Raw genomic sequence first — 24,606 nt, 5'->3', positions numbered from 1 at the left:
CTCACATACAAAATCCTCTCTCAATGTCTTCTGAACCGAGCACAACAACAACTTGAATGGAAAATTGGCGAATATCAAGCAGGTTTCAGGCCAAATAGATCTTGCCCAGAACAGATTTTAGTCCTCAAACTAATTCTCAGACATCAAAAAATTTACAATAAAAAACTAGTTTGTACCTTTGTAGATTTTAGAAAGGCTTATGACTCAGTGGATCGTGAATCTCTTTTCCAAATTGTGAAAGAACAAGGCCTGGATCCTAAAACCACGGCAATTATCAGAGACACGCTAACTGGTACAAAATCAAAAGTAAAGTTCAGAGGAGAAATTTCAGAACCCTTTGAAATAAAAACAGGCATGAGGCAAGGTGATGGACTCTCTCCGTTGCTATTTAACTGCGTTCTAGAAAAAGTAATACAAGAGTGGCGTGAACGAAAATTGGAGTTCAAAATTGACCAACCAGTGAAATTAGGACGAACAAATATTCGAATAGACTGTTTGGCCTTTGCAGACGACTTGGTTATTCTAACGCAGGACATCCAAATTGCTCAGAAACAAATAGAAATTCTTAAAGAAACAGCAGAAAGAGTAGGTCTCCAAATCTCATTTGAAAAAACACAGTATATGACTAGCAACAAACTGGCACCCAAACTTTTGGAAACTAAGTATGGAAAAATCAAAAGAGTTTCGCAATTCAAATATTTAGGTGAAACAATCTCAGAGACTGGTCTAGAAAAAATTGGAAATGAAATTCGTTGTCAAAAGATGGAGACAGCTTTTAGACTTACAAAAGACATCTACAACAAAAAATGTCTCTCGAGGTACTCTAAATTGAGACATTACAACACGGTCATAAAACCAGAGTGCCTTTATGGGGCTGAAACGCTAATTTTAAACAGAAAAAAGGACATTCAAGAAATCCAAAAAAGAGAAAGAAAAGTAATCAGAAAAATTCTAGGTCCAAAATATACTGAAGAAGGAACATACAGGCTAAGAGCAAATAGTGAAATTCAACAATACACCAGCATATATTCGGATATGAAAAAACGCAGATTAAAATTTTATGGGCATATTAAAAGAATGGATGCTACCAGACTAACTAAACAAGTAGTGGAATTCTACGAAAATCGAAGTAAAGCTAAATTTGAGACAATAAAATGGATTGCTGCTATAAAAGAGGACATGAAAGAGGCAGATATAAAACAAGATGAAATTCAAGACAGAAAATTATTTAGGCAAAAAATTCATGACTGGGTAGTTGGTCAAGCTGAAAAACCAAAGAAAACTGGAACCACATGGTCTGATGAAAGGAAAAGAGCTCATTCCGAGAGAATGAAAACAATTTGGGCAGAGAGAAAGTCTAAAAGAAAATAACTGAATGCCCCGTGATTGTACTTCGCGTGGTCCAGTAGGGCCCAAACGTGAATAATAATAATAATAATAATATATATATATATATATATATATATATATATATAGTCATTAGTCCCTTAATACTATATGTATCAAGCAGGAAAGAGTCCTCAGAGAGGAAGGACACAGAAGACAAATTTTGACGAACTTGACTGTAAGCGAGAATAAACAAAAACAAGAGAAACAAGTAGAAATGAGAGGGGGTGGGGGGGGGGGGGGGTAATGGTGAAAGTGGGCGAGTTGCCCTGCACAGAAAGTAGTCCAGAGGACCCCAGGATATGTTATGCAATGGGAGATGTACCCTCTACATCCAGTGTTTCCTCACCCTCGAGTATCACAAGAAAACTAGTAATGTGGATAAATTGATAAAGTCTCAAGAGAGAGAACATCTATGACGAGGCAGTTAACCAACAACAGATGTAAAAGAACAAGAAGAATTGAAAAGGTGGGAATGGCAGGAGTCAGGCCAGGCCGCTGAGCAAGGGCAACCAAGGCCAACCTCGATCAGAGCAGGAGGCAGGGTATCCTTCCAACCCCTCAAGCAGCTGTTGAGGCCAATGTGAGGATTAGGAACAACTTTCATGAATAAAACATAAAACCAGATCAGACACTTTGATATTGGCCACTGTCACCAAAGGCAGCTTGTGAGCAAGTTAAAGGATTTGTCATAAGGTGGTAAAATGGGGCAGACCAGTAAGATGTGGGCCACTGTCAGACATGCAGCACATCAACAATGTGGTGGATCCTCATGTCATAGAGTGTGACCATTGGTCATCCAAGCGTGCCCAATACGAAGCCGACAATGACCGACAGATTCCCTGTGAGAAACATTGAGGGAAGACTGCCACATGGCCACAGTCCACTTTATTGCTTGCAAATGGTTTGGATTTGTCTGGAGATATCAGGTCACAGCAATCCGTGGTCCAAGCTTTCAACAGCTGATGGCATAGAGGCAACCGAAGGTCCTATTTTGGTACCCCATCTCCAAAGTCAGCATCCCACTAGCCAACTTAGCCAACTGGTCACCACATTCATTTACTGGAATCACAACGTGACTTCGGGGTCAGACAAAGGCAACCAGTCATCCATGTCGACAGAGAGCAGCAAGGAGATCCTGCATAGCCGCAACCCATTGGTGTCAAGAGTAGAAATGGCCACTAGCTTGAAGACTTTGATTAAGAACGTCTCACTGGTGCAAGAATGAATGTGACTACGGGCTCGAGTGATGGACACCAATCCTGCAGTGAATACACTACACTCATTCGCCAGGGAGTGTAGTTTGTGTGTCTGTAGGCAAACCCGGTTTTCCCATCGACTGTAGAACTGCTAGTGTATACCACTTCTGAACCCAAAAATTCATCAAAGAAGGGAGAAGTTGGAGTCCAAAGCAGAGACACTGCATGCTAACTGCGATTGTGACTCTAGTCCTGGGCCACTGTGTGGGAGACAGATCTCCCTACCAGAAAAAAGGACAATAGTTTGGATTCTAAGGGGAGCAGCAAATGTGTATTACATAGCTGAGCAGCAGTTATTGGTGCCTGATCTGTAGTGGAGGGACCTCAGCCTCTGCTATTCACAGGTCTGGCCCAAAAAGAACAGTCACAAGTTGGCCCTACAATGGTGTATCAGGTCAAGCATTTGAAATGGTGAAGGCAATGCCAAACTATATCCCAGACACCAATAATCAAGACAAGACAGGATCAGAGCTCTGTAAAGCCACCAAAGTATACAGCAGAATGCACATAAGCTGGTCTTACTGAGACAGCACATTCATTCAAGTTGGCAAAGATGGGGAAGCTATGATACTGGGCATTACAGACCAGTCATAGGCAGTAAGACCCCATCACACTGAGCAGTTGGCCGTCGAGGAAGAGTTCTGGTCATGAATGGACAGTATGATGGCAACGAAAGTAAGACACATGTCTTGGTGGCTGAAAACCAAAATCCACGGATGAGAGGTCAGAACTACGGCTTCTGAACAGCACCCTGCAGTCGACATTCAGCAACACCAACAGTGAAGCAGCAAAAGTAAATGCAAAATTCATCAGCATCAGGAGGGTGACACTGTAGACCCCACAGCGGCAGCTACATCACTGTTACCCCCTAGAAAAATGGGCACTCAATAAAGAACCCCATTGGACCCCATTCTCTTGTATATGAGGGGTGACAATAAGTTCCAGACATGGATTGGGAGTTTGTCCTGGATATCCTGCTCACGTAGGGTAACGAGGATATGATGACACCATGCGGTGTCACAAGCCTTTTTGCAAGTCAAAGAAGACAGCAGTAAGGTGTTGATGCCAGACAAATCTGATCAGATAGCAGACTCCAGGTAGATCAAATTGTCGGCAGTAGAATGGCCTTGATGAAAACCAAGCTGGGACAAAGCCAAAAGACCCCATGACTCAAGGTACCAAACAGCCACTAGCCCACCATATGTTTGAGCAACTTTCAGAGAATATTAGTGAGACTAACTGGGCAATCGCTATCCATCTCAAGGGGGTAGTTACCTGGTTTCAGTGCTGAGACAATCACAATTTCTTGTCACCGAGATGTGAACTCACCCTCATCCCTGATACAGCTGAAAATGGCAAGAACAACATTGGCAATCCATTATTAGTGTTTGAGCATTTAGCTGTGGATGCAGTCTGGCCTTGGAGTCATGTCACAGCAAAGGGCTTGGACACCGAGGAATCCCCATTCACTGAATGGAACACTATATGGCTCCAGGCGACATGTCGTGAAAGGTAAGTGAATTCACTCCACCTGTTCTTTGGGGACACTAAATGCAGCTGATAACAGCTAGATATTGAGGCTCTAGCAAAATGCATAGTAAAATGTTTGGTGGCAGCATCTGGGTCAGTGAACATAACAACATTCAGGGAGACTGTGTCCGCAGAGGTGTCACACCTTTGCCCACATCTGCAAAGGAGGAGTAAGCAGTCCAATGGTAGTAATACACAATTCCCAGCACTCTTTCTGTCATTTTTTTAGGTGGTCAACCCATAAATGAAGCTGTTTAAAGGCAGTGAGGTGTTCCATACATGGATGTCACTTATGGCATTGAGAGCCCATCAGTGATCTCTAATAGCCACAGTGATTTCTGAAGTCCACCAAGGTACCATCTTCCAATGGAGATTCTGGGGAATAGGGGATTGCTATGTCTGCTGCAAATAGAATGGTTGGGGTTCTACTATGGACAGCCACCTCGATACCTCAGCCTGGGTATGCAAAGGCATCCCAGTCAGTGCTGCTGAGAGCTCATCTGCGTGGACACCCAGGTGAGTGACTCTGAGGAAGGCACAGGACAATCGGAAAATGATCACTGTCACGCAAGTCATCATGGACTTTCCCATGGATGTAGGGGGAAAGACCAGGGTAGCAAATGGAAAGATCCATGGCCGAATAAGATCTAAATGCTACACTGAAGTGTAAGGGGTACCGGTATCCAACAGACAAAGATTGAGCACAGTGAGCAAAGTTTTGATGGCTTTACCACGGCCAGTGGTTGTAGTTCCACATTTCATTAGGCTGTGGGCATTGAAATCACCCACAGTGAGGAAAGGAGGGTGAGGGAGGGAGTGGGAGCTGAGAAATCAGTACAGACAACACATTCTGAGGCACTTCGCCACTGGCACTGCGAGGAAGGTACACATCACAGATGGTAAAATCCAGAAAGATCCTCAAACTAACAGCCACAGCCTTCGAAGCCATACTGAGTTTCATATGTTCACAGACTCCAGAAATTAAATGCAAACTCCGCCTGACACCCTGTGAGAGTCAGCTCAATTAAAAATAGTCCTGATAGGCATGAGGAGTAGAGGTTCATGCTGGGAACCAAGTTTTCTGAAAGGTAATACAGAAGGTAGGGGAAACACATAAGAGACAGCAGAGGTCAGGCAAATGGTGGAAAACTACTTCAGCTCGAATGGAGGACGATGTATGGATGTGAAGGGATCAAGGAGGCAGGTCATGGTCCAGCATAGACCGCTGCCACTGGTTGCAAGGATACAACATCAACACACATCAGTACCAAAGCATGTTGTGTAGGAGGATCAGGTAGTACAGGTACCACCAGGAAGTTTGCCTCAGGTGTAGAGTCAGAACATGGGGTCTGGTGGCACTGAGACCACCAGAACCTCCATCTTCAAGGTCTCCTTTTTGTCCCTCTTCTCCTTGGATGATTCTGATGTTTGCGAGGGCTTGTTTGGCCTAGTTTCAGGAACAGAGGAGGAACACGAAGCCCTGCAACTAGCAACCTGTGGCACTTTCAGCTACAGGCTGATATCTGATTGCAGAATCCTGAGAGAGGAGTCTCTGAGGGATCCCTTCCTGGTGAGAGATGCCAGAGGAGGGTGTTGCTTGGGGACTGATGTCCAGAGTGGGTGGGGAGTCAAAACTACCAAATAGTTTGTTAGGGAAACAGTGGGAGAATGGCCCCTAACAACCAGAAAAACAGGTACAGTCAAGTGGCCCCAAGGGCCCAATGTAGAAGGCCCGAAGGCAAGGATACTGTCACTTTTTAAGGACGATGTCATCAAAGCCATAGCAAATGATATAGTCATATGGACAGGTTGCAAATAATCATATTTTTTCTTGGCCTCCTTATACATGAATTGGTCAACAGTCTTGTATTCTTGGATTTTCTTTTCTCTTTGGAAGATGGAGCAGTCCAGTGAACAGTGGGAATGGCGCTCCCTGCAGTTGACAAAGATGAGGGTGGGGGCATATGGAACTTCCATGTGAATCTGACAGTCACAATCTCTACAGATGGGTCTGGCATTACAACACAAGGACACGTGCCCAAATCTTATACATTTGAAGTACCACATGGAAGGGAAGACATAGGGTTTCATACTGCATCAATACATACACGTTGACCTTTTCAGGCAGGGTCATTCTATGTGAAAGGGACCAATATTAAAAAGTGTCCCCACTCAACCATCTCCAAATCTAATTAAATTTGGTGTGAAGGTTCTACATGGTCTTTGGTGGTTATATACCAAATTTCAGTTCAGTATCTTGAGTGGTTGAATTCTTAGGAGATTTTATAGAGAAGCTACTCACCTCTGCATCATGTATGAAAGCACAAATGTGCCAACTTTGCTAGGCTTTTTTAAAAGTTATAGCAAACATTTGGTCATTTGCTTTAGTATAAATAGACAACTTTTTATGCTGAATCACGCCATGGCAAAAATTATGGTTTTAGCCATACCTAAATATAGAGACAAGCCTCTAAAGTGGCTAAAAAATTTGTTGCGCTTTTCTGAGAGCCATGATTTGACCGACCACTGCTACTTTTCATGTGAGCCAATTGTGCCAAAACCTCAGATGGCTATTCCTACCTATGATGTCTATATATCAATCAAATTTAATTATTACTGGATGCCCAGGTGAAAAGATATGCATCTGAAAAGTTGGCCAAAATTTTCTACTTGCAAATTTCTGGGTATTTGGGGGGGAGGGGAATATCTCAACTGTGTCTTCTTCAACCCTTTTTTTCTTGCCACAGCTGGACAGAGCTTTCAAAGCTATATTGTTTAATTTCTGGATCTTGCATATTGACAATTTTCACAGTGTCAGTCTTTTGTGCGGTGTAATCTTTGATGTTGACACTGTACTATCTTAGTGTTGAGTACTAAGTGTTTGAATAATCAGTAATTATTGTTGTAGCTGAAGGTAAACACTAAAACAACATGTTTTAATAGCCTAATTTGTATATTTTATATATAAAAAAACACTGAATATTGTCTGAAGTAATTACCATTCTATCATGGCAAAAGGGAACCACAGTCAGTTAAGGAAATGTTACCAATTGACAAGGACATTCTTCAGTGTAGGTCTGGGCTTAGTTTTACTGAAGATGCCCAAATTTGTTCAAACCAGAATGTCTGCAACACACGTGGTAAAGAAAGACATATAACCAAGAAGGCCTGAACACCAGTAAACACAGCAATGTCTGACAGGCTGAAGCTATTGACTAATGAAGTTTTTAAACCTGGTCAGAAAATGTGTACCAAATGTAGAAATGAAATGCCCAAAAAGAAACATCCCATCAGGCTAAGCAAGAATCACAATCTACTGAAGACATGGGTGGTGTTGATACTTGCGTTATTGCGAACACTTCATTATCATCACTTGGAGAATCACTACTAAAGCTTCAACAGATCAACGAAAGGGATTCAATGGGATACATAAAGTGTAAAGTTCTGAAAGCCCAAGGTGATATTACTAAGGTAATTGCCACAGCTGCTGGTGTGAGCCAAGTAGTTATTGCTCAGATACAAATGAAAGAGTGCCATAAATGTAAAGGAATGGACATCTTAATTGAATAACTTAAAATTAAACTTCAGACTTCAAGCAATAGCAGTACAGTTCAAATTTTGGCCCTAGCCCCAAACAGCTACACTACTGAAAAAATGCTAAAGAATTTGCTGTTCCAACTAAGATGGTGAAGAAGGCTGAAAAGGGGAAAAAGCTCATTGATGAAATAAAACAAAATGTCCTCACTTTCTTTGAAGATGACGAGTTTTCTCGTTAATGCCCAGGCAAAAAGGATTCTGTTGCAGTAAGAATATATGGGGAAAGATTCACAAGGAGAAATGCCTGCTCCTTTGTAACCTTAAAAAACTTTCATTGGTCATTGTAAGCAATACGGAAATGAACTAAGCCTCTCAAAATTTTGCGAGCTCACGCCGAAACGGTGAAGTACAGCTGGTGCTTCTGTATCACATTCAGTATGTGTACGTGCAATTCATCAAAATGTCAGATTAATGTTGGCTTCAGCAACATTCATTCAAGATGACTACAAGGATTTGATGAAAAAAAACTGAGTGCAGTTTGGAATCAAAAAATAGTATGCTCCAACATTGTGAGGAATGTCCAGGAAAAATGCGACTAGAGGCTTTTCTTGAAGACTCTTCTACAGACTGTGATCCTGAAGAAACACTGGAATACAATCAATGGGTCCATGCTGGCAGACACATAGTGGAGACTTGTCAAAGAACTGTTAAAGATTTCATGGAGGCACTGATTTTGAAAATTATCGCTTTAAGAAGCAATCACTGTGTGTCAAAACACCAAAGTTTATATCTTAAGCAGCTAAAAAGGAATCTTGCAAAAAATGAATTAATTACATTGATAGATTTTGCTGAGAATATTAATTTGTTGTTCAGGATACTGTGCAAGGATTCCTTGTGAGAATAGTCTGGCCACATTTCATCCATCTGATGTCTATTTCAATGGCAAAGAATGTCAGCATATGAGCATTCGTATGGTCAGCAACTGTCCTGTCCTAATACCATTGCTGTCTATTCCTTTCAAATAAAGTTGATAGCATATTTAAAGACAAAGACTCAAAATATTAAGAACATTTACTACTTTAGTGATGATTCAGCTGCTCAAAATGAGAATTTCAAAAATTTCATCAATTTATACCTGTATGAAACGGATTTTAGCATCACTGCCAAATGGAATATTTTTGGAACAAGCCATTGGTAAATTGCCTTGTGATGGCATTGGGGGAACAGCAAAAGGACTTGCAGCCTGTGCTAGTCTGCAGAGGGCCTTAGCTAACCAAATATTGGCTCCATATGATTTATTCAAATTCTGTGATGATAGTATTCCAGGTGTAAAGCTTTTTTATGCACCAAAAGAAGAAATTGAAAAAATCGTCCAAGATCAAGAATCAAGGTTTACCATGGGACATACAGTATCTGGAAAAAGAGAAAATCAATTAATTGTAATCAGCTCAGAGTAAGCACAGTTTCCAATGATGCTACAGCATTCACAGTTAACACCTTCAAAGCAGATGAAGAAATTCCAGCAGTCTCAATTCCAAGTATTGTATGTATGGGTTGAAAATGTGAAGTTTCACATGAACAAAAAGACGTCATCATCACCTTTATGCACCCACACAGTCATGCTCGTTCCTTCCACTGACCGACTGCTAAAGATACCTGCTGGATTCCTGAGCAACATACCTTCGTAACTTTAGAAGCCCCATCAACATCATCACCAGGAAGACAATACAGTTATCCACAATCTGCCATTGACAAAATTGTAGAAGTGCTTAATGAAAAAAGGAACTGACTCTTTAGTATTTTTGTTCTGGAAATTTGCTGTGTTTTGTACTATACTTGTTTTTATGTCATGTGTTAAAATAATATTTGAAACTGACTTATACAGTCGAATAAAAATGATTAATTGTGGGACTTAATGAGCAAAATATTTGACTCTTAAATCTTCTCCAAGTGCTAAAATAATAACTTTTGAAATGTATTCTTACTCATCAGACTCAAAGATACAGAAATTAAACAATATTTCTCTGAAAGCTTAAAGCATGCTTTATCCAGCTGTAGCAAGAAAAAGAGGATTGAAGAAGAAACAGTTGAGATATTGCCCCCCAAAAATACTCTAAAATTTGCAAGCAGAAAATTTTGGCCACCTTTGCAGGCATCCAATGTTAATTAAATTTGGTCAATATATAGACTTCATTGATATGAACAACCCTCTGAAGTTTTGGTGTGATTGGTTCATATGAAAAGTAGCAATGACCGGACAAACCATGGCTCTTAGAATAGCGAAATGAATTTTTTAGCCACTTTAGAGGCTTGTCTCTATATTTAGGTAAGGCTAAATTCCTAATTTCTGCCATGGTGTGATTCAGACTAAAAAGTTGTCTGCGTATATTAAAGCAACTGACCAAATTTTTGCTAGAACTTTTAAAAAAGCTTAGCAAAGTTGGCACATTTGCACTTTCATACATGATGCGGAGGTGAGTAGCCTCTCTTTAAAGTGCTCTAAGAATTCAGCCACTGAAGAAACTGAACTGAAATTTGGTATGTAGCCACCAAAGACCATACAGAACCTCCACACCAAATTTCATTAGATTTGGAGACTGCAGAGTGGGGACCCCTGGTCCTTTTGATGTGGAATGACCCAGCAGTGAGTCATCTTCAAACGTCAAGATGAAGGCCTCAGTATCAACACCATTCTCCTGTTGTTCCCACTGAACACAATGGACAAAATGCATCCCCCATCACACCAAAATGCCACTTACCTTATTAACGGTCTACAAAAGGAGGTCACACTGGAAGATGATATCCGGTACCATAATGAGACTGTCAGTGCAGGCATCAACAGTGCGAACCCTGGATGGTCAGTGGGCTACACACACCACCCTCACAATGGGATGGCTTGTTACAGGCAAGCAGTGCCCACGACTGAGCAGAGGATGCTGTTTTAATCAGAACCAAACCACTTTCCACTTATAAGTCACTGCTACCTCTCCAAACCTGTCTTCAAGGCATGCAACAAAGAGTAATGATTTTGTGGCCAGAAAGGAATCTTCATCTCTCCTAGAGCATATGTAGTATTCTGGGGAGTATTTCTCCCCCTTGTTTCTTAGCCCTACATTCGTCCCAAAGTGTAGCCAGGTGGGGTCACATCTCTCTGCATTGTAGTAATCTTTTCCTTCAAAAGAGACTGCTGGGGCCATACAACCACCAGCAGAAGAAAGTTTGCACCGCTTCATTTGTAAGTCATCCTCCTTGGTGCCACCCACTCTGAATGGGGGCTCTCTCCACATGTGCCACCCAGACACAGCAACAGCTCCCTGTTCTGGTAACCAATGCTCGGACTCCCTATGCCCCAGCCACTTCGGACACAAACTCCTTGGCATATGTGGGGATTTACAGTGTGATCTCTGGATGGTCAGGAAACTACCACCCCCCACAATGGGATGGCTATCATATTAGTTTTGTATGTATCACTTTTTCCAGAAAAGAATACTAGAAAGATAGAAAGGCACAGAAGGTAGAATGTACACCAAGTTGAGTGTCCTTCCCTGCATGATCCATCCTTCTGTAAAATTTGACAGAGGAATGGTAGGTAAAACCCAACAATGGTGACATTGTAATGAAGGGTGAAAAGCTGTATAAAGTGCCAGAACAGAAAAAAGATGAGTGCCTAAAATCATAAACCAAATTTAAGCATGGATGGCACCAACAAGACAATTTGATGGAAAAGCAGAGAAGAAAAAAGAATAGTAGGACAGATCTGTAGCAGAAGTAGTACCACAAGTGCCAGGGCCCCAACGGTGAGTTAGGCAGACAATCTGCAATGTAAAGTACAAAATTAGTTGTTGTTACTGTGTGTAGCTATGTTCCTAGAGACAACTGTAAACTGACAACCTGACGTCACACCTTTAAGTGAAAACCACTCAGATAGTTCAATAGAAATGACAAGAAAACGTCAAGTGAATTAAGCAGGATATTTCTGTGCCATCTAGGAGGTAACTCAAAGACCTGAGTTGACAAATATATTCTGTGTTGTTACCAAGTCTAGGTTATACTAGTAACAAGAGGAACACATTTCCATAGCTCATTTGTTTCTTGAGTGGGCTCTGAAGTGAGTAGTACAGTTTGTGTCTCGAGGACGTGGCCACTAAGGGCCAGAATAGTGAAAGCATTAGCCAATGAGTTTTATTCCCAACTCTGTAACTAGGCCTACTGGCTAGAGCATAGTTTCCAACAGTACACAAATGCACTGGCTGCAAACTAGACACCATAAATCAATAACTGTCACTGTCATTTCTGTTTTTCCCTTAAGCATACTGCAAACTGAAAAGCTGATTCACCAGATGTGGTTCACTTTTTCAGATCATCTCCAATGGTTATGATGTAAACATTACAATGTTGTTGTTGTTGTTGTGGTCTTCAGTCCTGAGACCGATTTGATGCAGCTCTCCATGCTACTCTATCCTGTGCAAGCTTCTTCATCTCCCAGTACCTACTGCAACCTACATCCTTCTGAATCTGCTTAGTGTATTCATCTCTTGGTCTCCCCCTACGATTTTTACTCTCCACGGTGCCCTCCAATACTAAATTGGTGATCCCTTGATGTCTCAGAACATGTCCTACCAGCCGATCCCTTCTTCTGGTCAAGTTGTGCCACAAACTTCTCTTCTCCCCAATCTTATTCAATACTTCCTCATTAGTTATGTGATCTACCCATATAATCTTCAGCATTCTTCTGTAGCACCACATTTCAAAAGCTTCTATTCTCTTCTTGTCCAAACTATTTACTGTCCATGTTTCACTTCCATACATGGCTACACTCCATACAAATACTTTCAGAAACAACTTCCTGACACTTAAATCTATACTCGATGTTAACAAATTTCTCTTCTTCAGAAATGCTTTCCTTGCCATTGCCAGTCTACATTTTATATCCTCTCTACTTCGTTACAATACGTAACAAATATTTCGATCATGATAAACCTAAAAAAGATTTGTTTTGTGAATGCTGTGGCTGGCACTAAACCCAAAGCAAACACAAATAAAATGCACAACACACACAGCATTGATTGCAAAATATGGGTATCTACAGAGAACATCTGAGTGGATGGCGGATGGCGTCAGGTTGTCAATGGCTGCTGCATGCCAAGAGCCTCTGGGTTAGAAATGGTTCTGATGTTGATGGAGCCATGAGCTTATTTGTGACGTACTTCTTGAAAGGTTTGTTATTACTGATGGGTTAGAAAGTGTACCAAATTATGTTTGAAGTTGCATTGGGGTGATGTTTGCAGCAGATAAATGAACTAACAGTTTTGAAACTAAGAAAGGGTAGTTTGCAAGGAAACCACTTTACTTGACTGAAAAAGTTGTCTAAAAAATCCGTGTGAAAATAAAAGAAGCAAGTGTGTGCAGATTACATTCAATTCCAGCTTCTGCTGACATGACAGGAGAAGTAGCTTTCATCAGAATGCAGAAAAAGAAACACAAAAAATTCTGGCAGTAATGTTTAGAATATGTTGTACTTAAGGAAAACTGTCATTCAGTCTATAAAAACCAAAATAACTAAAAGTATCAACTACTTGAATACTTTCAATGTTGTTGCTGGTGATGCTTTGTCAATACAAGTATAAAGTGTCTAATGAATGAACATTTCAATTTGCGGTACACTTACGATGGAAGAAACCAAAATAACAATAAGAATTACCTTGCAGTATCATCACGATTAAAATTTATCTAGTTCATAACATTTATGTTTGTTTTGGTGGTGCATATGTTTCTGTGAGTGTATCTACGACTGCCATTTTTTTTATACGACCTACTAGCTTTTTTCTTGTGTTTACATATTGGATTTTGTGCATCAGAATCTTATGAGTGCTACTTCAGTCTTATGAAATAGAGACTCAAATGGAAAAAGAACTAACATTTGTGCCACATCGTGTGATTGGGATTTAATAGAGAGATGAAGGCAGCAGTGGCAATTTGAAACATTTGTGTGTGGGATGTGCGTCATTGTAGAAATCACATCATAAAACTTTTTTTTTCCCTTAATTTCAAGAAGGATCATTCTGACAAGAATGGACATTCAGGAAAACCTAATGATTTTAATGAAGGTGTACCACATTGCAATCACTAGAGTGGATGCTGGCTGGCATCAGGTGACTGATGACCACTGCATGGCAAAGAAACTCTCAAGTATAAATTTTTCTGATCTTGATGGAGCCATGAGCTTATTTATAGAAATGCTTCTGGAAGGGTTTGTTATTACTGATCTTTTAAAAAGTGCACCAAATTATCTGTGAAGCTGCATCAGAGTGATACTTTTAGCAGGCAAATCAACCGTAACTGAAAAAATTATGAGCAAATTCAGCACAACAACAACTCAAGCTGAAGACAACACTTCCCTCAGAAACCTCCATTTCCTACAATGCTGCCACATCATGTAGATGGCCAAACTACGAATTATGAATAGCGGTTAGTTTTATTGTCGCCTTAAATGAATGACTCAGACTTAGTCTGTACACCAGCTACCTAGGTTTTGTGTCAAAGACCACACATATCTATCAAGCACATGGTCAGCTATACTTTTAAACTTGAGCCACAGTTTCCCAATTTCTCTCCAGAGTTAAACATTTCCATTTCCTCACTGAGATACGATACTACTGGTTGTTCCTTTAATTTGTTGAACATATAAATCATTCTACTTGTTTTTGTTGTCCTTTGTACAATTGTAATCATTGTTGCTTCAACTGCTTCATGGTCGCTGATATCAGTTACATTGTGGATATCCTCAATGAGTTCAGTTCTATTCATCACCATTAGAACTACTACATTTCATGACTGGGCTTTCAAAATACCTGATGTACGTAGTTTTCAGTGTCGCATCAAGGCACAGGTCACACAACCAATTTGGACAAAGGTGTGGCCTGTGTTACACAATCAGGACATTGATGACAATGCGGACTGAGGTCTATTAAGTTACCATTTGCAGTGTGAGAGGGAGAAAGTCTCTTAGGATGCTTAGCACAGGCAATTTTTGGAATGGAGAGGAGAAGTAGTTGGCTTTGTGGTAGCAAATAAAGGTGCAAAGACTTAAGAATTTGATTTCTGAACTATTTATTTGCCAATAATTCAGCCTTATTCACAAAGGTTTCTTACAGTTACTTTATGTCTTTGTAAGATGGTGAGTACACCCTACCACTATGTCCTTTCTAGCAAAACTCTTTTGACAACTTCTATCTTTCAGTATCAGAAATGAGAACTCTGCTTGCAACTCATTCCAACAAAACACAATCAAATGCTTTAATCAGAATGGGAGACAAGTTCCTCTTTATATCCTCACACAAAAAAATATCAGCTATTACTCATTGTGACTATACACAATGATTCAAAATAGGAGACAAGTGCAAGCCACTGCTTCTTCCTCTATTCTGACAAATAGAAAATTTCAACTATTACTCACTGCTACTACAAGAGATTACAGAGTCTGTTCTCTACTAAAATTAGAAAACTGAAGATAATAACTGGTGATGGATATTTGTTGGAAAATCAGTTGTGCTCCCTCAAATGTGTTCAGTCTTGCCATGTTCACTGCAGTAGCATCAAAGGGTCACTCTATAGAGACTCCAAGACTCAGCTGCAGTACTGCTGCTTCTTATTTACTTCATGTGTCTAGGTTACCAATTATAATGCAAATTTTCAATAACAAGCCACAAGGATGGCTTTGTCATTTGCTATGATAAGGTCCGCCATTTTGGAAGATTTGCCTATTTTTGGGCATATTATTAGAAGTCGATGACCTTGTATTGCAGCACACTCACAGGAATCACTCTCTTTATATCCCCATTTTCTCAGGTTGATACTGCACAACTTCACACCAGTTCTTAAGTAACCTCCATGTCTGAAATAGTAGATTACTTCCATCAGCCAGTTGTTCTTTAAACTTTATTAGTGTGTGATTAATACAGTTTTGCCATAAATTTTCTATTACATTTCAGGCAATTTTGCCATAAATTTTCAATTGTATTGCAGGCAGTTTGTCTAAAGGGCTGGTCATTTGCATAAAACTTTCTTGGACTTTAATCGGCTGTGGTTTATTTGGTAGCCATATAATGGATGCCTATGATCATCAGCCTGTTTTCTCCTTTTGGAATCAGCTGCAACTTGCCTTCTGATTGCAGGTGGAGCTATGACAACAAAGGAGCAAATTTGTTGGATTGGCATTAGTTTTAGGCAGCCAGAAACTATGCACATCATCTCATCAATTGGCAAAATGACATATTTGGCATGTGCGTAGTTGTGTGAGAGTGGTGCTGCACTCTGCTGCGGAGCAACAATGTGAGAACCAATGTTCTCAGAATTTGAGCTTGAGTTCCCCATTCCGTGCTGGTGGATTTTAATATGATGGTATTCCTTGCAGATACCTTTTCCCTTCACATTTTGACACTGCTTCCCAAATTTCAGAGCCCTGTCAAGTCGGACACCCAAATATTTCGGTAAGTCATCATGGTTCAACTCCTGACCTTGCCACATCGCTTTCAATTGTCTATGAGCATCTTTATTTCTAATGTGAAAGGCTCACATCTGAGTTTTGGAGGGATTTGGATTAAGGAAATTCTCTCTGCAGTAGACAGCTAAGTCTCCACTCCGCATCAGTTTCCCTTCCAGTTTCTCACGTGATTTTCCTGGTGCAGCTATGGCAGTATAATCATCATGTATAGACTGTCTCATCTCAGTGTTTACAGGTTGGTCATTTGTGCAGATAGTTTATATAAAATTGGCGACAGGACACTACCTTGGGGTAGGCCATTCTTTTGCCTTCTCCAGCAGCTCTTCCTCTCCTGTAGCATTACATAAAGATGTCTATTTTGAAGGAGATATTCCACTAATTTGTCTTTCAAAAGTCCTTAGTCATGTTATAAAATTTAATTAGCAGTGTTTATGGTTGATGTATCACAGGCAGCCAAGAGATCTATAAAGGTGACTCCAGTTATCTGCTTCTGTTTGAAGCCATCCAATGTGTATTGGGTGAGATTGAGTATTTTGGCATGCATAAATACTGCTTGTTATGATATGATTTTGGTCTCTCTTGTTCCAAAAATTCTGTCAACAACCATTCTTTCAACTGCCAGAAGTGACAGTTCTGTAGGTTCTATCAACGGTTTTAACAGAGCCACTGCCTTGGTTATACTCCAGAGTTTCAGAATGTGCATGGTAGTGCTACAACTATTCGTTAACTGTACAATCCATTTTAGGGCTACAGGCTCAAAATTCTTTATTTGTTCAATGTGAATATCATTCAAGCCAGCAGCTTTGTCTCCTCCATTTAGCCTGATTGAATACTGAATGGCATGGCAGAAGCATCCACTTCATTACCCATATCACATTGGATTTTCACTCTTTTTTTACTCTAAATGGTATTTTCCCATTTACTAGAGGGCAATGAGCTATCCCATCAGTTGTTCCAAATAGATCAGGTGCCGGAGTTGTAGAGACTGTTTGCTAACTTCCACAATCACCTGCTGTTTTGCTTCATGCAAAGATTTGTTACCAGTTTGGACCAAATTTCACTTGGCACTTTGATACTGCTCCTAGAACCTCTTTGCCTGCTTGAATACTGTTTTCTGAGAAAGGATCGTCATGATTCACTGATTCACATTGCTCCAGAAGTTCTTTAGAGCCTCCCTCCAAGCCCATAATGTATTCAGTTCTACAGCCCCTCGGCATGTACTTCCTGGTCCTGGACTTTTTTTAACTAACAGAACAAAGTTGTCATAAGAACTGATATATGATTCCAATTGCATGATTTCTCCATTCAATTCTTCTGTAAAATCAAGCCATTCTGCTCTCTGTCTCTCTCTCTCTCTCGTCAAATTAAAATGTCCTTTAAATGGAACTACATTGAGTCTGATAGCCACAATGATTAATGAAAGTTGGTTTGTGTTGTTCTCTTAGTATCAGGTTTCCCATAATTTTTTATGTTTGGGCACTGATTCTGTCACTTACAAATATATTTTCTAGGTCGTATCCTCTGTGCTAACTTTCAGCAGGCTGTTTTGCGTCGTGTATTACTTTTAAATTCACTCCTCCTGTTCGCTCTTCTCATCTCTCACTATTTGTATCTGTTTCACAGTAACCTTTGGCCACGCTATGAGACTGGAATTTTTTTGGCTCCTTGAAGACGAAGTCTAAGGATTTTAATACTCTCACCTGTAATGAGCATTTCTTTGGATCTTACACTGATATTTCCATGTCTCCTACAGCTGTCATTATCTGGAATGGATGGAGTCACCTAATGTAAAAAAAATAACCTTATGTGCATGCCACACACATTCAGCTACTGGGGTAGCAGGAGAGGAGGGGGGGGGGGGGGGAAGGGACCCTACAATTATCAGCCCAATGGCACAAGTCTAGGAAGTCACAACCTAACTTGTCACAGAAACCCCAAAGTCTCCAGTTCAAGCTTTCCACTCGACTAAGAACCAGACTGTCATGATCAGTTCTAAAGAAATGCCGCAAATTGTTATCTCCACCAAACCTCTGATCAAGTCTGGTACTACCAGTCACTGGAATGATTCAAGTATGACACCTGTACCCTCATGACAGGTATTGCTTGTTCCAATATGCTCCAAAGTTTGCAGTTAGCTACACCCAATTCCTATATGTTGGAGGTGGCTGCCATTTATACACACTGAGTGCACATGGTGTGTCTTTCCATCTCTTAATGACATTTCCCTACGGAGTACCATTATTTGCCATTTGTTTCAACTGCTGATGATTTACAGACCCCTACTGTTTTGCATTCGCCTCCCCTTGAGATGGGACACCGCAGGTTTTCCAACAGTTGAAGGAAGTCTCAGTTTCAGCGATAGACGGCACCCCAAATTTGTTTATTAGGGTGATCAGTATAACACCATTAGTTCTCCATTGTTCCTGTGTACCCTGCACAGAATGCCTAGCCCTACCACTGAAACGTCACACCCAATTAAGCAGAAAGGCAGTGATAGATTTCATAGTCCTTGTAGACAAGAGAGGATTCACGGGAAGCAATAATAGCATTTGAGGTATTTTTGGTAACTCTGGCACATGATTCATGGTAACCCTCTCAAAACAACCATTTGCAACAGCTTCCAATTGCTTGAGAGTACTCATGATGATTTCCAGCTGCTTACAAACATCAACTAACAGTATACAGCATTCTCTGGCTCACTTTAATTTTTTGAATTTTCTTTCCTTCTAAAAATGCTGTTCCAAGCTGGTTGATTACCTGAGCAGTCTACAAAGCAGTTTAGTTTGGAGCCTGATAACACTTTCTGTTTCCCATTATTTTTGCAGTTTAGCAGTGGACATGTCCTCGATATCTCTACAACGTACAACACACTTACTGAAGTTGAATGTATTATGCTTTTCTACAGCAACAGTATACTAATAAAAATTCTTCCAGTTCAGAAAGGTGGTAGTGTGCCAATATGTAGCAGTTTCAACCAAATACGCTTGAATGGTGTGTGACTGACTTTACTGTTCCAGCAATATTTCTCAGTGTTTTGTTGATGTGGAAGGGGGATTCTTTCTGAAAGGCTCATCTTCTCTCTCTACCAAAGTAAAGACATTCTAACATTGTTGTGCCCTGTTACAATTACCAAGGTTCAATTTTCCTAATGAAATTCCAGGGGGATTATTATGTTAAACCTTCTTTGTTGTGTGAATGTTTGTGATCTCCAACAGTTCACCCATACTATTAACAGATTTGTTTTTTAGTTCGTTAGGTTCCACAAGATCTACAAAGTCCACTGAAGCATAGCTGCTTGCCTTGGTAAGCCTTACATAACTGTGCTGCAGCAGGTTCTCCAAATGTTAAGACTTGCAGAAGATGAATGTAAATAGTACCATAAATGTTCAGAGCCACATGTTCACTAGAGGATTGTAAGCATCCTGGGGGGCAGCAGCCAATGGAGTCACCTCGTTTGTACCCATCCGCAGATGCTAGAACACAATCACAGTGTTCAACTAAAGTATTACAAAACAGTGTCATGTTGATTTAGGTTTCAGCTTGTTGTGGTAATGGATGAATGTGTGTATTAACAATATTTTGTTTCATATTTGATTGGAGTGGACTAACGTTTTTAATAGATAAGACTTCACAAGCTAAAAGTAAGGTAAGAGAGCAAAGATCAACAAGATACCAAAGTATAAATCTACTAATTAAGAAACATACTAGCAAGAAAAAGGGGGAGGCGGGTGAGAGGTACCACAGTTGTGAGCAAAAAAAGGAGTTGTTAAATGGCCTCATACTATAAACCAATCTTCGAGTGGAACAATACCAAATCAAACCTTGCAAATAATGGGGAAAACCAAGGTGATACAAACAATATTGACACAAGCCTAAATATGCCAGGAGTCTCAAGCCACACAGTAAAACCTGTGACCCACAACACGAGCTTCGATATGTTATGGGCTACTGTTGTGTGCTACAAGTTTTACTGTGTGGCTTGAGACTCCTACCACATTTACACTTGTACCACCAATACATTGCCTGTTTTATTGCCATGGTTATCTCCATCATTTGCAAGGTTTTGATTTAGTACTGTTCTACTTTGTGACTGGTTTATAGCATGAGGCCAATTAACAACTAATTTTTTCAATCAACTGTTGCCTCCCCCCTTTTTTTTGTATCTGTATGTTCCTTAGTTCATGGGCTTACTGGGTGCCTTGTTGGTCTTTGCTCACTTACCTCACTTTTAGTTTGTTCCACCCCTACACTATCAAAGTTGCTACATATTAGTTCCTATTTGTGTGGGATCGTCATCTTATAGAAAGGTTGATAGCATGATGCCTTATATTCCCATGGTAATAGTATTACATTATCAGTTGAGATTTCAGAGGCCTCCCCTTAGTTAATATGAATTTGAGGTCCTTGTTTGTTCCGTCCTAGTATTTGCCTGCCTTTTAACTGATGTAAGGGATACAAAGTCATATCTTTTTATTTTTGATTTTGTATATAACATATGTTCTAGAGCTATTTTATGACTGTTTCTCACATGTTTTTTTGCATACTGTGATTCATTTAATAAGATGTCAGCCATTGGGTTTTGCATTTAGTTGCATTTTCTGATGTTGTGGCAACTAATTTTGATATATCATCAATTGTGATAATACTTGGGGGATGGATACACACACTATCATGTATTTCATAAGTTACATCACAATGTTTAACTTTGAATGAGGGTGGGTCTTCATAAGAACTAGGGTGTTTCTCATCTATAAGAATTATGTGCTTCTGATTGTATATTGTCTATTTACAGTCTTTTGTAATGTTTGGCATGTTCTGTTATAATTCTGTGGTGTTAAAATAGTTTCAACACTAACCAGCATGTGTACATTACTTTTTTATGTTGTATGTGCACAGGTACTTGTCTTAAAGTTGCTAATTGCATTTTGTAGATTTTAAGCACTTTCATTTTTACACTGCTTTTCTGTAAGGTCAACTGTGGTATACCTTGATATACATAATCGTTCTAATTTGTTGGGGCCTGAATATCATGTACTGAAATTATGAAACTGCCTGTCAAAACAAAACAAAAATAACTTCGCAAAATGTACAGCTGTCTGGCAATTTTCCTGGTAAAAGGATACAATGCAGGTTAATGCTGGGAAATGTAACTTTTGTTATTGCTACACTTCAGAAGTCCCCATGGATAAATGGGAAATAGCCTAATTATGAAATATTTTGATGGTTTGTTGTGTTGTGCATCACAGAAAGAAGGTACTATGAATTTGTGGTGAGTTTAATGTAAGCTCTTAAAGGAATCTGACATGAAAAATGATCTGGAAGTTCTGTTAGCCACTTATAATTTAGTACCATAATTAATTTCCCAATCTTAGTTACTCAAGACAGTAGTACCCTAATATATAATGTATTCAAACAAAATGTGGAAGTTACAGAAATACATTTCTATCTTGTGAAAGACAGACTCACAGATCATGAAGCACAGTTAGTAACATTACATAACTCTGACCCCTGTACAGTAAAAAAACCCAAAGAAATCCATTAGGCTGATTAATGACAAAACAACTGAAAATTTTAAAGGAAGCTTCATTTACACTGGCTGGGTGAAGTGTACACTGAGCCTAATGCTAGCTCTTAATACAACATATTTCTTAACGAGTTTCTATCCAGTTTTAAAAGCTGTTTTCCTAAAACAATAATTAATGCAACACTGGGAGGCCATTAAAGAAATCTTAGATTACCACAGCTATCAGTTTATCCTCACAACAAAAATTAAATAGCCAAAACAAGTAATGACAGAGAAATACTTTCACATTATAAACAGTACTGCAACATAATAAGAAAAAAAAGGTTGTGGGTTTTACGGTCACCTATTGATGTACTGCCTGTTGGCTTTTGTCTTAGGATCTTCGCCCAACATTTGTTCAATGATTTTTCTGCTGTTTCACCAACACTAGTGGCTGTCATTGTCAAAGGTTCACCCTCCACTGCCAGCAGTGGGCTGGAGTTGAGCCCCTCCAGAGATTATATGTACTTATCGCACCAACATCTGAGGTGCTTTCCATAGTCATTGCTGTCGTGGTTCTCCTCTTGTTAACTGCAATGGTCATTCACAGCAGCACATAAATGCAAGTTCCATTCAACTTGAGGCTTCCTTCTTTCTTGCTAACACTACAACAGTTTTAACAAGAAGGTAGAAAGCCTCATGGTAAACAGATCCTGGATTCCCATGCTGCTGTGAAAAACCATTGCAGTTAACAAGGAGTGACCCACAGCTGAAATGACCAGAAAAAGACTCTCGGATATGTTGACACAACAGGTACACACAACCACCAGTTGCAGGTTCAGCTCCAGTCCTCTACCAGCAATGGATGATGGATCTTTGACAACATCAGTCACTTGTGCTGGTGAAATACCAGAAAAATTGTGAAACAAGTGTTGACCAGACACCCCAAGACAAAAGCTAACAAGCAATACATCATATTAAGGGAAGTTGTAAAAACACACAAGTGTACCAGATTTGAAACTTCATCCTGAATTCTGATGTTACAGACCTTTTGCTTACCATGAGCTATATCTGTTGCAAACAATGGGGTAGGTGGGGTCCTGTTATTTTCCGTACGCCTCTTTGGTTCCTTCATTGCTAGTGAATATCATTTTGGTTTCAGTTTTTGTTTCTTTGTACTTTCTAATAAAACATAATTGTATAGGGCAATATAGTTTGTCATAACAGTGACTATAATTTTTCACTGGCCGATGGTAATAGAGAATGAAACAAATAAAATGCTGCCAGAACACTTAAAAGTCAGCTTCATAATCAGATAAAGAGTATGCATGAGGTACATACATATCATGCCAGGGTTTACTGACATATGACAATCTTTATATCCAGGAACTGTTTACCAGCAACTTCTTCTTCATTACTTATTATTTGTGTAGCACATTCTTGCCCTGTTTGTCTATACAATGAACACATCTACCACTTTTCCATCTCATTAGTAAGGACGTATGCCAATCAAATGCACACAGTGCCATGAAAGTGCCTCTTACCCACAACATGATCGGTCCAATTTTCACCTTTCAATAACACACCCTTATCACACTCCGATGAGATGGATTTATTCTACAGTAACTCCTTTTTACATGTTGTAAAGACATTTTTATTATTTAGCCTTATTTGTAGTACGCCTACTAGCTAAATTGCTATTTCACTAACAATTATGTGCTTATTTAACGAATTGGAATGTCATTGAATTTTGTCTAACTCGTGTCAACAAATAAATATGCATGCATAAATATAAACCTCAAACCAGAAGACACTCTGAAGACATTATTTCAGTAGATCTACGTGGCACTCATTTACTACTACACACGTGCACTGCTTTTTACAGCAGTGCACAATACCATCTGGTAAATCACACATACGTGACCAAGACGCACCGTTTCTGCAATAAAGGCAAAATAATTTCCTACCACGAAATGACCAATAGTCATCAACATGACAATAGCTTTCACCGTAGTTCAGGAAATGTAGACAAATCTAAACTCGCTCCGGTTTTCCAGACATATACATCCATGAACCTGAATGACAAATCAATAAACATAATTTCTCTGACATTTTTCTTTCATTGTTAGCATACTTACATGTAATTTCGGTTTACTTCTTAGAAATGACGGAATGCAACGTTCGCCTTTACCACATGCCGGTGGCACAAACAACTGAGCTAATGACCACACTGAATATGAAATATATCCCAGGAAAACACCAGACAGTATAAGTGAAAACGATGGCCAACGCATATTAGCTCCTCTGGTACGGAAAAACTAGGATGTTACAGTTTTGGTATCGCTGTCATTCACTAGCGTCATTGAATGTTTACAACACTCTGTCGCAGATGTATGCGTGCTACACTTGACAATTATCCTTGGTATCTAACAGGTGCGACAGTCAAAGATCCAATGCTCCTGCGTCAACGAACAACCTTATTGATACGGACTAATAACAATTTAACATTTGAAATGAAAAATACAGTGAATCCCGTAAAAAGTAAAACTTTTCAGTAAGTATTAAAACAAAACTCACATGCGTCATTTCCTAAATTAATGCCTCTCTCTTCCATATAAACTACAATATTACAATTTTATGCTAAGAAAGTACGATAATATTTTCATTCACGCCTTTAGCTGCGTTTGAGATCACATACTTTGAAGAAAGACACTTGATTCTATTTATAAAAATTGCCAGTTAGTGCTTCCATTGGCGCATTCAGGAAAACTACAAAATATTAGGATGTATTGTTTGTCTTCGTTCAGTATGATTAAAAATGGTTCAAATGGCTCTAAGCACTATGGGACTTAACATCTGAAGTATGATTAAATCAACATTCATTAATT

General features: G+C 39.6%; 1 protein-coding gene across 1 annotated transcript in view; it reads right to left on the bottom strand.

The window, feature by feature from the left end:
• Nucleotides 1-24,131, bottom strand: part of LOC126183487 (cleft lip and palate transmembrane protein 1-like protein) — a 182,639-nt gene extending 158,508 nt beyond the window's left edge. Inside the window, exon 1 of the mRNA XM_049925519.1 lies at nt 23,857-24,131. Coding sequence (XP_049781476.1) covers nt 23,857-24,012 — 156 coding nt within the window. The 5' untranslated portion in view covers nt 24,013-24,131. The remainder of the gene's footprint in view (nt 1-23,856) is intronic.
• Nucleotides 24,132-24,606: the final 475 nt, after the last annotated feature.

This window comes from Schistocerca cancellata, chromosome 1 (assembly GCF_023864275.1).
Source record: "Schistocerca cancellata isolate TAMUIC-IGC-003103 chromosome 1, iqSchCanc2.1, whole genome shotgun sequence".
NCBI classification, from domain to species: Eukaryota; Metazoa; Arthropoda; class Insecta; order Orthoptera; family Acrididae; genus Schistocerca; species Schistocerca cancellata.
Note: the sequence above shows the minus strand (reverse complement) of the source record. Positions and strands in the feature narration are given on the sequence as shown.